The 14691-nt window shown below is 43.4% G+C and overlaps 1 protein-coding gene across 1 annotated transcript in view; it reads left to right on the top strand.

Annotated features, from left to right (window-relative positions):
• The window catches only part of TRPC4 (transient receptor potential cation channel subfamily C member 4), a 240270-nt gene that overhangs the window by 175744 nt on the left and 49835 nt on the right, over nt 1-14691 (top strand). The window contains exon 3 of the mRNA XM_075851740.1: nt 7486-8004. Within this exon, the coding sequence (XP_075707855.1) occupies nt 7486-8004 (519 nt within the window). The remainder of the gene's footprint in view (nt 1-7485; nt 8005-14691) is intronic.

Here is a 14691-nt window from a genome sequence, read left to right as displayed (position 1 = left end):
AGCATGCTCAGCAGATTCATTTCCAAGCCATTTCACTAGGAGATCTAGCTCTTCTCTGCATGACAAGTCTAAGTCTCTGATAACATTCTGGAAAGAGGATTGCCAAGCTCTATAGTTCAAAGGACTATCGCTAAACTTTACAAGTCCCTTGATGACCAGCTCATGTCGAGCAAAGAACTTAGCAAAGTCTATTGTGGCTTGGTTAGTACTGAGACAGGTTGGCAGAGCATTGCCATGGTGAGAGTGTGGTGTGTGGTCATACCTGTTAGGAGTCTCTGCTTCAGGCTCGCCCGTGCCATACCGTTTTGGGGTGAAGAAACTTCCTGTATACTGGAATGGAGGTTGGGTTCTTTGGTGAGCAGGGAAGTTGACTTGAGCTGTGTCATTCTCTTGCTTGCAGAACTGTGGTCTGAGGTCAGTTTCCTGACGCAAGGTCTGGTGTGTTTGACTTGGCTCTCTGATGATCTCTTTTGTTTCTTGTGCAGTCTGAGGGTTACTGATGGAGTGTTGAAGGACATATTCTGAAGTGCGCTGTAGTGCATCTTTGGGATCCTGTTCTAGGCCTAGCACATTGCTATGTCTACTGTGCTCACTGTCAGGGTATGCGGCTGCTTCTAAGACTTCTGCTTCAGCTATGGCAGCTGCTGCTTCCATTGCAATGGGGAGCTTTGCAAGTGTCGCTTCCAGGCGCGCCCTTTCCACGTCTAGCGAGGCTTCCAAGGATGCTTGTCGTTGTGCCCTCTCTGCTTCCAAGGATGCTTGTCGTTGTGCCCTCTCTGCTTCCAAGGATGCTTGTTGTAATTTCAGTTGCATCTCTTGCTCAGCAAAGGTGGCCCGTGTCTTTGCTGCTTCAGCCTTTGCGCGGGCGATGGCGGCTGCATTGCCAACAGATGATGCCTTGGAGGAACTGACATGTGATCTTGTCTTGAGAGATGTCTGGCTTCGTGACATAGTTTGACCGTAGAGATCGCCGTGTTGCCTGTTTGCAGGTGACTGCGTAGACAGTAGCAGACCTCAGTGTAGTCTTAATCCTTTCCTTCTTGATTCCAGCAGTCGTTTTACTGTCCTGCCCCCACTTCACGCACCCCCGGGGTCTATGTGGAGCTCGACAGGCAGCTAAACACCTTCCTACTAGCCAATAAATGAGACTGGTTGAAAGTCTGTAGCTTTATTAACTGGTCGTAGGATTTGGGTAAAACTGAGGAACAAACAAGAATATACATGCCATTAGATTACAGCAATACATAAGAACAAGGCACATTGAATAAATGTACTACATATACAGGTAACAGGCCTATATACAAATAAACAGTAGAAATAACAGTTATAGTACAGTATGAACAGTGTATGGCAGTACAAATACAGTATAGGACCATACATGGCTGACCATGAGGCTAGGCCGAGCTTCACAACTACACCAACTGATATATTACAGTCCCATGTAACAGAGTGAATACTGTCCTAACAGTATTCCTGTGGCTGCTGATAGCCAGTAATATAAACCATCTATCTGCTTACCGACTATACTTGGACGAGAAGGATGGAATGAATCAAAATGGTCTTCTCTCAGAGCAGATATAGAAGAGACTGCCCTTCTTCTTCCCAGAATGCTTTTCACCTTCTCATGGGTGGGGAAAACAAGAAATTACACAAAGGAGGAAATTACTAACACTGGCCACTAGATGGCACCTGGAGCATTAATTACTTGCATAGAAAATAACGTCACAAATCTCAGTCTATAACATTACGCCTATGAGCAGCACACCCCCAGACCCCTTAAACTAATACAGACCCCCTAAATACAGACCCCTTAAACTAATACAGACCCCCTAAATACAGACCCCTTAAACTAATACAGACCCCAGACCAGACCCCCTAAATACAGACCCCAAACCAGACCCCCTAAATGCAGACCCCTAAATACAGACCCCCTAAACACAGATCCCAGACCCCTTAAACAAATCCATCATCCCCTTATACTTACATAGCAGCTCACCTCTTGCTGCTGTTGTAGGACCTGCGGTCATGTGACCAGCATGTCCCTAATCAGTAACAAGAACTGCAGACATAAAGTCATGTGATCTTTATGTCTGCAGGTCCTTTACAGTACATACACAATGCCGTTTTGTCAAGTTTTTTCCGCGATTCGCGGCAAAATCGCGGTAAAAATGCATTGTACTTGAGGCGGCCGCCCAAAACGCCCAATGATGATCCGCCATTGAGTCTGATTATTCATGCTAAACCTCATAGAAGTGACATGTATTTTTAAGCCATAGAATTGAGTTTAAATGCTACGTAAACCTTTGAACAATTTTTTTAAATAAAACAATGTATCATGGTATTTTAAACAACTTTGTAATTGTGTTAATTTTTTTTTCACATTTATGTTTTGAGATACAGCTTCTATGTTTTCTGGATACATAGAAGCTGTATCTTGCGCTCCAACCCGAATTCGTCAGGTCAGTGGGACTGATGGCTTTGGTGACTGCAGGTCCTGCGTGTCTCTGACACACAGAATCCAGCTATTATCAATCACATCTAAGTTCATGACTGGATCCTGCGTGTCCGAAGACCTGCTGTCAACAAAGCAGTCAGTCCTGCTGATCTGACGAATTTGGGTGTTGGAGCGCAAGACACAGCTTCTATGTATCCATGATACATAAAAGCTGTATCTCAAAAAGTAAAAATTTGTTTTAACAAAAACCAATTCAAAGTTGTTTAAAAGATCATGATACATTGTTTTATTTAACAAATAAAAAAACATGTGTTCAAAGGTTTGCATAGCCTTTAACAACTTCTGGACATTAAGGCGGGATTCACACGACAGGGTTTCGCGGCCGGGTGCCGGCCGTTCATAAATCGGCCAGCACCCGGCTGCATTAGGAATAATAGACCCCTAATGGGGCTATTCACACGACCGATTTTTTGACGGCCGGGAAAACCGGCCGTCAAAATATAGGACATGCTCTATTTTCGGCCGGGTGCCCAGCCGCCTGGCTCCCATAGAAGTCTATGGGGCCGGGTAATACCCGGCCATCACCGGAATGTGTCCCGAGTGATGGCCGGGTCTACCGTCGCTCGCGCACTCTCTCTCCTCCTCCTCACAGTGCAGAGTGCATGTGAGGAGGAGGAGGAGGGTCTTTTATTGCTCGCTGTAGGAGTCGGAATCCCCAATCCCCGGCCGGGGATTGGGGATTCCGCTACAGGAGAAGTGCGTGACTACACTGTCCAGATATGGACACAGCAAAGTCACTCACTTCTGCAGCGGAATCCCCGACTCTATGGCCGGGGATGCCGCTACAGGAGAAGTGCGTGACTACACTGTCCATATATGGACACAGCGAAGTCACGCACTTCTGCTGCGGAATCCCCAACTCTATGGCCGGGGATGCCGCTACAGGAGAAGTGCATGACTACACTGTCCATATATGGACACAGCGAAGTCACGCACTTCTGCAGCGGAATCCCCGACTCTATGGCCGGGGATGCCGCTACAGGAGAAGTGCATGACTACACTGTCCATATATGGACACAGCAAAGTCACGTACTTCTGCAGCGGAATCCCCGACTCTATGGCCGAGGATTCCGCTACAGGAGAAGTGAGTGACTACACTGTCCATATATGGACACAGTGACGTCACTCACTTCTGAAGCGGAATTCCCGACCTGTGGCAGGGAATTCCTCTTCAGGAGAAGTCAGTGACTACACTGTCCATATATGGACATTGAAGTCAGTGACTTCTCCTGGAAAGGGGGGGGGGATGGGTGCAACCTACAGGGGGCTGTGTGGGATCACCTACAGGGGACTTGGTGGCATCACCTACAGGGGGCTGGGTGGCATCACCTACAGGGGGCAGGGTGGAATCACCTACAGGGGGCAGGGTGGAATCACCTACAGGGGGCAGGGTGGAATCACCTACAGGGGGCAGGGTGGCATCACCTACAGGGGGCAGGGTGGGTGGCATCACCTACAGGGGGCAGGGTGGGTGGCATCACCTACAGGGGCAGGGTGGCATCACCTACAGGGGGCAGGGTGGCATCGCCTACAGGGGGCAGGGTGGCATCACCTACAGGGGGCTGTGTGGCATCGCCTACAGGGGGCTGTGTGGCATCGCCTACAGGGGGCTGTGTGTCATCGCCTACAGGTGGCTGTGTGGCATCGCCTACAGGTGGCTGTGTGGCATCGCCTACAGGTGGCTGTGTGGCATCGCCTACAGGTGGCTGTGTGGCATCGCCTACAGGGGGCTTGGTGGCATCACCTACAGGGGACTTGGTGGCATTACCTACAGGGGGCTGGGTGGCATCACCAACATGGGGCTGGGTGGCATTACCTACCAGGGGGGCTGTGGCATTATCTACAAAGGGCTGTGTGTGGCAACAAATTTAAATGAAATGCATCCGATTTTAAAATGGACAGGGAAAAAAACGGATGCAAATCGGGTCCAAATCGGCCGGTAAAAACGGCAACTCGGCCCGGAACGGAATCGGAACGGATGCAAATCGGATGCAAACCGGCCGGGAAAATCGGCCAAAAACGGCCGATTTTCCCGGCCGACACTCGGACCCTGTCGTGTGAATGAGGCCTAACTAAACCTAACTCATTTTGCAGCATGTTCAATCAATAAGAGAGTCACAGTTTGACCATCAGCTAATTCACAGATGACAACCAATATGGCGGTACTTTCTTTTGTTACTATTTTAAAAATGGAAACTGCAAACAAAATAAAAACAGAGATATGGCAATATCTCTTCTAAGCTCTACTTCACTGGTATATGGGGTAAAGCCAGTGACAATCACATTTGAACCCTATTTTTTGCTTAATTTGTGATTCATTTCTCAGCTAAGTAGAATTTCTATGTATATGCAGGAACTTTTTAGAATGTCATGAAACACAGTGCTAAAAGGGCCAATAGTGCCATATTTCAGGTGAATCACAAATACTCTAAAATGTCTTGAGAAATCATAAGACATGATTAAAGAGGACCTATTACCTGCCCAAAAAAACCGCAGCTGACATCTCAGTTAGATTGCCGACGCCATACAGATTCTGGTTCTTTATGTTAATTTTTTTTATAGCACCCACTGTTCCTGAGATATCAATGCCGTTAGATTTGCTGCCCGATATGCAAATAAGGCCTTTGAATGTCAAGTGGGCATTTACCCCTTGGCAAGTGAGAGATGTTAACCGCCCACTTGACAGTCAAAGGCCTTATTTGCATATCGGGTACCAAAACTAATGGCACTGATATTTCAAGAACAGTGGGGGCTAGGATAAGAAAAAAAAAGCCAGAATCTGTGAGGCGCTGACAATCTTACTAAGATGTCAGAAGCAGTTTTTGTCTGAGAAGAGAAAATATACACAGCGCCACATGGTGCAAGATAAACCTTGATAGGTAGAGTAATGGATAGTAGTGGTAAGTTGTTAAACTCACCGTAAGGGCTTGTACTGGCAGGTACAGCTTAGAGTTGAGGGCCGTTTTGTAACCAGGTTGCAGCTTTCAGTATCCAGGTACCGGCATCAATAGTATTGAGCCGCAAGTAAATAAAAATTATAGATTTTTTTTAAAACAATATATATGTCAAAAACTGGATGTTTGGAAAGCGCTACTCAATTTGAAGAATAAGCAGAGTGATGCTGATAAGCATGTTCATTGTACAAAGAAGTATGGGCAACGCGTTTCAATGCAGAACATGCGTCTTCGTCAGGCCGAAATTAAGTAAAAAACAAGCAAAACATCCATCTTAAATACACATGTGGATGAGGGGGAGGGGATAAGAGCAAAAAAACGCCAAACAAGAAACAATCAGGTACATAGATAAAAACAGATGTGACTGACGTCATCAGGTAAACAGTCACAGTCGTAAAAAAAAAAAAAAAAAGAGGTACATAAAAAAGGTATTAGGGACTGTATATACAGGTATAGAGTGGCCACACAATTGAACAATGCAGATCGGAGTGATAAAAACAAAGAATGCATAAATATAAAACCAGAGCGGAAACGAAATTACTTTGCATTTTAAAAACATGATAAGAAACGTGATAGAGAAGAGCTTACCGGTATTCAGACGGGTAAGGGTGGACATGGAAGAGACAGTAACCACGGCACAGTCAGTGATAAGGCTGAAGCAAAGTAAAAGTAAAGAAACCGCACGCCGGCGTCAGCGTAGTCCAGGCAACATGAAAAACTACGGTGGCCGTAAGGGGGAAAAAAGATGCGAAAGCAAAATGATGCCGGAGAGAAGGGAGATGCATGTACAGGGAGACATGGAAAATGTAAGTGAGGAGAACAGTTTCTTTTGGCAATGTTACTTGAAAAAGATATTAATTAACAGGAGGTAAGGAAATGTGAAAAATAATATATTGTTTGTCGGAGAGGGAGGGAAATGAATGTAGAGGAAACAAGGAGATGTAAATGCAGAAATATTTGAAGAATTAGGTGTGGTTGAAATAAAATATACTGGGATATATGAGTTTACAGACATATTGAGACTTCATAGTAATACATGTATAACATGACCGGAGAGATGGTCATATAATTAATGAGAAAACATATATTTTGGACAAGGTTAATATTAATCAATCTAGTGCAGATTCAGAAATGTCATTGAGACCACCAGGTTGCAGACAGGACAGTTTAAAAATCCAATAATTCTCCCTCTGTTTGAGCCTATTAAACCTGTCGTTATCAGTTGCTGAGATAGATTCAATGGGAGTCACAAGAATATTACCAAAGTCGTTATTATGGACAGTTGCAGTTTTTGGGCAGGTGACAGGTCCTCCTTAACATGAACACCCATCATTGAGATGAAGGAACTGTGGCCACTTATCGAAACTTATATACTAGGATACACAAACAATAAGGATTGTTGCTAAACAGCACAAAACTCAGAAGAACAAAAGCCTAAAATAAGAAACTACACATTGTTAGAATCACGCTGCTGACATTTAAGAATCTGCAACTTTACACAAACTGATATAAGGAGTGCATCATCTGGATCTATGAGCAATAAAATAAAGTGATGTGGTCTCATCTGTTGTTTTTCATGTTTTTTTTTTCTCTTTATCAAATGCTTTCAAGAAAGTCTGTTGTTGACTGTTAAAATTGTTGTCTGGTTTAGAAAATACCTTATTATAGAATTCTGACATCATGAAATAGAATCCTATATTCAGGACCCTCATACAATAGCCAAGGGATAGTGCGGCTATAATGAGTGGTTTGGAGGACCTGGCACGTCTGTACATTACACATACAGTCCATTGATTTCATTGGCACAGTGTAATGCTAGATATCCCCTGTGGTGGAGCTGCAGGGGAATTGGACACGTGCTGAATATGTCTAAACATCAGTAAACCTTTCAGATTCTGTTAAATTTGTTAAACATTTAAAAATATAACATATATATATTTTGAGAAATATAATGCATCATCATATTATAAAATTATATTGACATAATTCATGTATTTGCATTTTGTTTCCTTACAGGTTCCACCAATACTTTTGGATAAGCAGTTCTCTGAATTCACTCCAGACATCACCCCAATCATTTTGGCGGCTCATACAAACAATTATGAAATAATAAAGCATCTCGTTCAAAAAGGAGTCTCAATCCCCAGGCCACACGAGGTCCGCTGTAACTGCGTGGAATGTGTTTCTGGATCTGATGTGGACAGTTTACGACACTCTCGATCAAGACTTAACATCTACCGGGCATTGGCGAGCCCCTCTTTAATATCGCTGTCAAGTGAAGATCCTTTCCTCACAGCATTTCAATTAAGCTGGGAGCTTCAGGAATTAAGCAAAGTAGAAAATGAGTTTAAATCTGAGTATGAGGAGCTCTCAAAGCAATGTAAGCAATTTGCTAAGGATCTGCTGGATCAGACAAGGAGCTCAAGAGAATTGGAAATTATCCTCAACTATAGGGATGATGGTGGAATATTGGAAGAGCAGAATGGTAATGACCTTGCTCGATTAAAACTGGCAATTAAATATCATCAGAAAGAGGTAAGCTCTGATTATTAATATAATAATGGGATTTTAATAATATGCTTAAAAGGGACCCGTCCTGTTGAACATACTGTCCGATTTGTGGGCAGCATGTTATAGAGCCAAAGGAGATGAGCAGATTAATATATAGATGTATATTAGGATAACTTACAATTTATTGATTGAAATCTCTGATCTCTGTGGCCTTATGAGTCCAGTGGGCGGTCCTACTCACAGATTAACAACTTTCTCTGTATGCTCACTGTCTCAGAGAAGCATGTCAATCATTGCGTAACTCCACCCACTAGACTCATAAGCAGGGATTTCAATCAATAAATTACAAGATGTCCTAAACCTTTTTCCACAAATCTATACATCAATCTGCTCAACTTCACCTGCTTTATTAAATTCAGCTGCCGCAGATCAGGCAGCATGTTTACCGCAACAATAACTCAAAAATGTTGAGATTATACAGTAAAAATATTGAAATCCGCCATTAACAGGACATGACAGGTGCCAGATTAGAAAACATTCTTGGATGGCCATAACATTTTACACAGGTATATAATTTACTTGTAAGGGTAGATGGACTGCAGAAAGATAGTCCTAAATAAAAATGCTAATACAAACTTCATCACTTTTTTTTTAATCATCGGAGTCTCTTAATTTATTGCTCAATGTCTTACAATCTTGTGAAATTCACAATTTTTATGCAGTACTGTTCTAGAAACGAGTACGAGATTATCAGAATCTCTGGATTATTGTATTAGATAAAAATAATTTAACTTTATTTAAAGTTATTCATAAAATGTAGAACTATATTTATTGTTATAGTTACCCATTTTTTTTGTTCCTACAATTTCTACAAGGACCAATGATTGAAACAAATTGAAATTAAGTGAAAAATAATGCAAATTTGAATAATTACAAATACGACCTGATAGAATTTCATGGATTAATTTTATAAAGTCAATTGTACATATTATAGAATTATAGAATGATTGATACATAACATCCCTTGGACACATGCAATTTGTTCTAATGGAAACAATCATTATAGTTCATGTTATTGATTATGTTATTTGCCATCTTGAGGTAAAAAAAAAAAAGTATTTCCATATGGAGAAACAATCGGTTTACTATGCATAGAAGTAGGATTTCCCTACAAAACCTTTGATTGTAAACAATAATATTCCCATGAACTCACAGCAAGCAGAGATCTTACAAATGTTGAACTGAAACACAAAGTTTCTTAATCCCTTAATATCGTAGGTATCTTAAACCCTAGTGACCAAGCAATTTTTTACATTCGAAGAGCTTTTTTATTTTTGCGTCGACATAGCTGTATAAGGACTTGTTTTTGCCGGACAAGTTGTATTTTTCAATAGCACCATTTTGGGGCACTTATAATTTATTGATTAACTTTTGTTAACTTTTTTAGTGGGGTAATAGGTAAAAAAACTGAAATGTCGCCACTTTTCTGTGTCCTAATTTTACGCCGTTTACCGTGTGGTATAAATAACATAATAACTTTATTCAGCGGGTCGTTACCAAATTTATATAGTTTTTTTATGTTTTACCACTTTTACACAGTAAAAATACTTTATTTTTTTTTTCTAAATTATTTGTTTTTCTCACCATATTTTAAGAACCATAACTTTTTTATTTTTCTGCTGACAGCTGTATGAGGGCTTTTTTTTTTGTGGGACGACATGTAGTTTTTATTGGTACCATTTTAAAGTACATGCGACTTTTTGATCACTGTTTATAAAAAATGTTGAAGGCAGGATGAACAGAAAACGGCTATTCTGGCACTGTTTTTTTTATTTTATTTTTTTAAGGCGTTCACTGTGCGGGTTAAATAATGCAATCGTTTTATAGTTGAGGTCGTTACCGACGGGGCGATACCAAATATGTGTAACTTTTCACTTTTTTTTTTATAATAAAGCATTTTGTGGAAAACAGTGGCTTTTTAATTTATTTTTTTACTTGGGACTTTTATTTATTTACTACAAACTTTATTAAACTTTTTTTACTTCTTTTAGTCTCACTAGAGGACTTTACTATGCTATGTTTTGATAGCTTTTATATTACACTGCAATTCTTCTGTATTATGTGTATTATGTATGTCATGCTCTGGCATGGCCTAACAGGCATTTACTAAAGGCAGACCTGGGGGCCTTTGTTAGGCTCCAAGGCTGCCATAGAAACCATCCGCACCCTGCGATTGCAATGAGGGATGCTGATGGGGTAAGTGAGGGAGCCCCAGATGCGGCGCTCGCTATTGAGTGCCGCATCTGAGGGGTTAAACATGATCGGAGGACACAGTTAGTGGTCTCCGATCGATGCCCTAAAGCCAGAGGCTGTTAGCAACAGCCACGGCTTCAAGAGCACCCTGCCCGATGTGGAAAAACTTATTCTAAAGCACCGACGTGGAAAGGCAGCACATCAGAAGAACTACCCTTAACGGCTGATGTAGAAACACTATTCGCCGATCGTTAAGGAGTTAAAGGCCGATGACTTCCGGTTCCGGCGCGCACATGGTTAGACGCGAGTAAGGAGAGCTCCGTTAAACCGACTCAAAAACCGGGGTCCCGAGGCTTTGATACCCGACTTGAGGCCATTGGCCGACAACCCGACGTACAGGCTTCTCTCCGGCGTATGGAGAGATTCCTGGTATGAACCGGGACCCCAGGATTAAACTCACAGGCCCTGCAGACTGACGACATGCTGCCGCTGGGGAAAATGGCGCCTGAGCCGGCCAGGAACACGAGGAGCACGAGCTCGCGCTCGGCATCACAACCTCCTCTGGTGCAGCCAGCAATGGAAGAAGGTGAGCCTGATACTATGCTTCACAATATGGACATTTCATGTCGAGCTTTTGCCATAGAAGTAGCTAAACTTATAGCCCCAGATATTACAGCTTCTTTGGAGGCGACGGTGTCGAAATTATTACATCAAATACAGTCGGATGTCTCAGCTCAGGCGGAACGAATCACTGATTTGGAGCAACGTCTCAGTTTATTGGAGGATGAGTTAGCGGGATCACAGGAGGAGGTGAAGAAGGTGATTGCTTCCAATCTCCAGCTGGTAGATAAAGTGGATGACCTGGAGAATCGCTCGAGAAGGAGCAATTTACGCATCATTGGGCTCCCAGAATCTATACCAGCAGGCCAGCTGCTGAAGTTGTGTGCTGTGGAGTTGCCTCAGGCGCTGGGCTTGCCTGCCCCGCTGAGAGCGGAGAGAGCTCATAGAGTGGGACCAATGCGAAGTGTTACCCAAGATGGCGCTCCAGCAAGACCGCGACCAGTTATTGTGAAGTACCTGGACTATGTGGATAAAACAAACGTGTTACAGGCCTATCGAAGGTCCTCGGCACAAGTGAGAGTGCGAGGCAACAGAATCTTAATGTTCGGAGATTACTCGGCAGAGGTTACACGCAAGCGACGTGCCTTCAGCACGGTGTGCTCTCTACTGGTCCAGAAACGCATTCGGTTCTCCTTGATGTTTCCCGCCATTCTTAAGATCTTCGAGCCCGGTGGTGGCGTGGAATCGTTTTCATCTCCAGGGGAGGCGGCTAAATTTGTGGAAAGCTTGTCCCAAGACAACAATGGGGATCGCCAGACATACAGAGATGGATTGCCTCGCAGGGGACGTTCCAGAAACAGGAGTACCAGGAGGGGTCTTACCTCTTCTTCTCCGGACTGACGGGAGATGTCCAGATGGTGATGGAAGGAGACTCATGTTATTTTAAGATTCACAATGTTTGAGGCACAATTGTTATACCTATAGGTGCATCGGATGATGATGCTTACTGATGTTATTGGTAGGGGATTGCGCAGCTGAAGTGAGGCTTCAGGGAATTTCTGCATGGAGTCGGGTGGGAGTGTACGATTTTGTCGATACTTTCCTGATATACAGGGGGTTCATGGTATACCAAGGGGTTCCTAGTGGTGGAATGTGCAGAGATTCCACGCTAAAATGTGCGAAAAAAGAGAAGTCTGAAACTAGTAATGATCTGTTGTTGGGGTTTCAATTTTGTTTTATGTTTAGGGAGGGGAGAGGAGGGGGGAAACTGTCTCGGTGGATGAGGTTTGCTTTGCCATTGCTGTGAGATGCCTAAAGTAATAACATGGAATGTGAAGGGACTGCAGTCCCCACACAAGCGCATGATGGTCCTTCCCCACCTGAAAAAGTTGAAAGCGGATATAGCAATTTTGCAGGAAACCCATCTGCTGGAATGTGATTTCCAGAGAATGTGCAAGCTATGGGTGGGCACAGTAGTGGGTACTCCAGCAGTCAATGGCAAGGCGGGCGTCTTACTCCTCATACACAAACAAATTGATTGTTCTGTGATTACTTCTGAGCAGGATGGAGGGGGCAGATATTTACATGTGATCTTAGATGGCGCAATGGGGAGAATGAGCTTGTACTGTATATATGCACCGAATGACAACAATCGGGTCTTTTTTCAATTCCTGGAAGGTAAACTTTTAGCGGATATAGAACCTCAGATTCTTTTGGGAGGGGACCGTAACTCGGTTTTATGCACAACGGAGGACAGGCGAAGGGGAGATGGTAGGGTACTGTTGAAAGAACGCGCGATAAAGTCTTGGCCCCATTACTGGCCTCCACAGGCATGGTAGATGTATGGAGAACACAATTTCCATTAGGTAGAGAATTTACTCACTTTTCCCTTGCGCATACCGCATGGTCGCGTATTGACTACTTTGTGGCTTCTCCGGTGCTCCTCCCTAGGATCCTTAGTGCTCGAATAGAGGACTTGGTGATTTCAGACCATTCACCGGCTTCTCTGATCTTGGCAGATACATTTTAACGGGGATCGGATATCTTGTGGAAATTTCCTTCTTTCTTGGCAACTGATGAATCCTTTCAGGCATGTTTGAAGGGCTGGTTATTGGAATATAGTCAGGAAAATCAAGCCCATAGGGAGGACAGCCACTTGTTTTGGGACACAGCCAAGGCAGTGCTAAGGTGGAGGATCATTTCTTTTGTGGCGTCGCTTAAACGAAAAACCAACAAGCTTTATAACGAGTCTAGTAGAAATCTTCGCATGAAATATACAGCGTACTCAGCAAATCCCACATTAGCGCTTAGGGATGAATGGCTTACTGCTAAGGCAGAGTTTGAAATGTGGCTAGATAGAAAGGAAAGGTTCCAGAGAGAGCACATTTCTTTAGGTATGGTAATAAAACAGGGTCCCTGTTGGCCAAAATGGCGAAAGGGCAATTTCGCCCGACTCAGATAGGGGGGTTGAGAAATGGGAACGGGGAAATACAGAAAGATCCAAAGATCGTCAATGATATACTGGGAGATTACTACACTGCGCTATATGCACAGGATACTTCGGGGAGGACTGAGGGGAGGGCGTTTCTGGACTCTTTAACGATACCATCTCTCTCGGACTCTGATAGAGAATCGTTAAATGCTTTGATCACGGAACAAGAGATAGTATCAACCATTAAATCATTGACGAATAATAAAGCGCCAGGACCAGACGGGTTTTCTAGTGACTTTTACAAGCTTATGAGGGAGGAGGTCACACCCATTTTATTGCCGGTGTATAATCATATGCTTTTAAATAAGGAATTCCTGAAATCAGGCAATGTAGCTTATATCAAGGTATTGTACAAGGAAGGGAAAGATCCGACTAACCCGGGCTCCTATCGCCAAATCTCTTTGATAAATCAGGATGTTAAAATATTGTCGAAGATATTGGCCGACAGGTTGGCCCTGTTTCTCCCGGATCTGATTGGGTCACACCAGGTGGGTTTTGTTAAAGGGAGATCGGCGGTCAAAAATATACGCACGGTTCTGGCGGTACAAGACGCAATAAAGACTACTAGGATGGAGGGATACGAGTCGCCAGCACTTTTAACATTAGACGCCGAAAAGGCCTTTGATAATGTTCACTGGGATTGGCTGGGGTTAGTTCTAGACAGATTTGGGATACAGGGCTTGTTTAGGAATTACCTGGAAGCGTTATATTCAGAACCTCTAGCTAGGGTGTTCACCACAGGTTTTCTTTCAGCACCGATCCATTTACAGAAGGGAACAAGACAGGGCTGCCCCCTGTCTCCATTGCTGTTCGACTTGGCGTTGGAACCGCTGGCGAGACATCTTTTGTCCTCCAGTGATTTTGAAGGGATAATGGTTGGTAGTCAGGAGATTAAACTGACATGCTTTGCTGATGATCTTTTTCTATTTCTGAGATCGCCTGGGGATCATTTGGGGGGGGGGGTGCTGGAGAAGCTACGGTACTTTGGATCATTCTCAGGATATAAAGTCAACGTGCAAAAGAGTCAATTACTCTACTTGAAGGAATTAGGCGCAAGACCACCCTTGCAGGGTACGGTGGAAATAGCCAGATCTTATATCACATACCTGGGGATTAAAATAGGCAAATTTCCCTCTTCCCTCTATAAACTAAATTATTGACCCTTGTTTGAAAAAATTAATAAGGAACTAAATCAATGGGCGTCACTGCCGTTGTCATTGTTTGGGAGAGCTGCTCTTTTAAAAATGATAAGCTTTGCTCGTCTGCTATATCCAATGCAAACAATACCCATATTGATCAAGCACCTAGATAGCCAAAAATTCCAGACAGCATTTCTACAATTCTTGTGGTAGAAGAAAAGACGTAGGATTGCATATAAAAAATTGGCACTGCTCAAAGTTGATGGT

The sequence above is a fragment of the Rhinoderma darwinii genome, chromosome 2 (genome assembly GCF_050947455.1).
Source record: "Rhinoderma darwinii isolate aRhiDar2 chromosome 2, aRhiDar2.hap1, whole genome shotgun sequence".
NCBI classification, from domain to species: Eukaryota; Metazoa; Chordata; class Amphibia; order Anura; family Rhinodermatidae; genus Rhinoderma; species Rhinoderma darwinii.
Note: the sequence above shows the minus strand (reverse complement) of the source record. Positions and strands in the feature narration are given on the sequence as shown.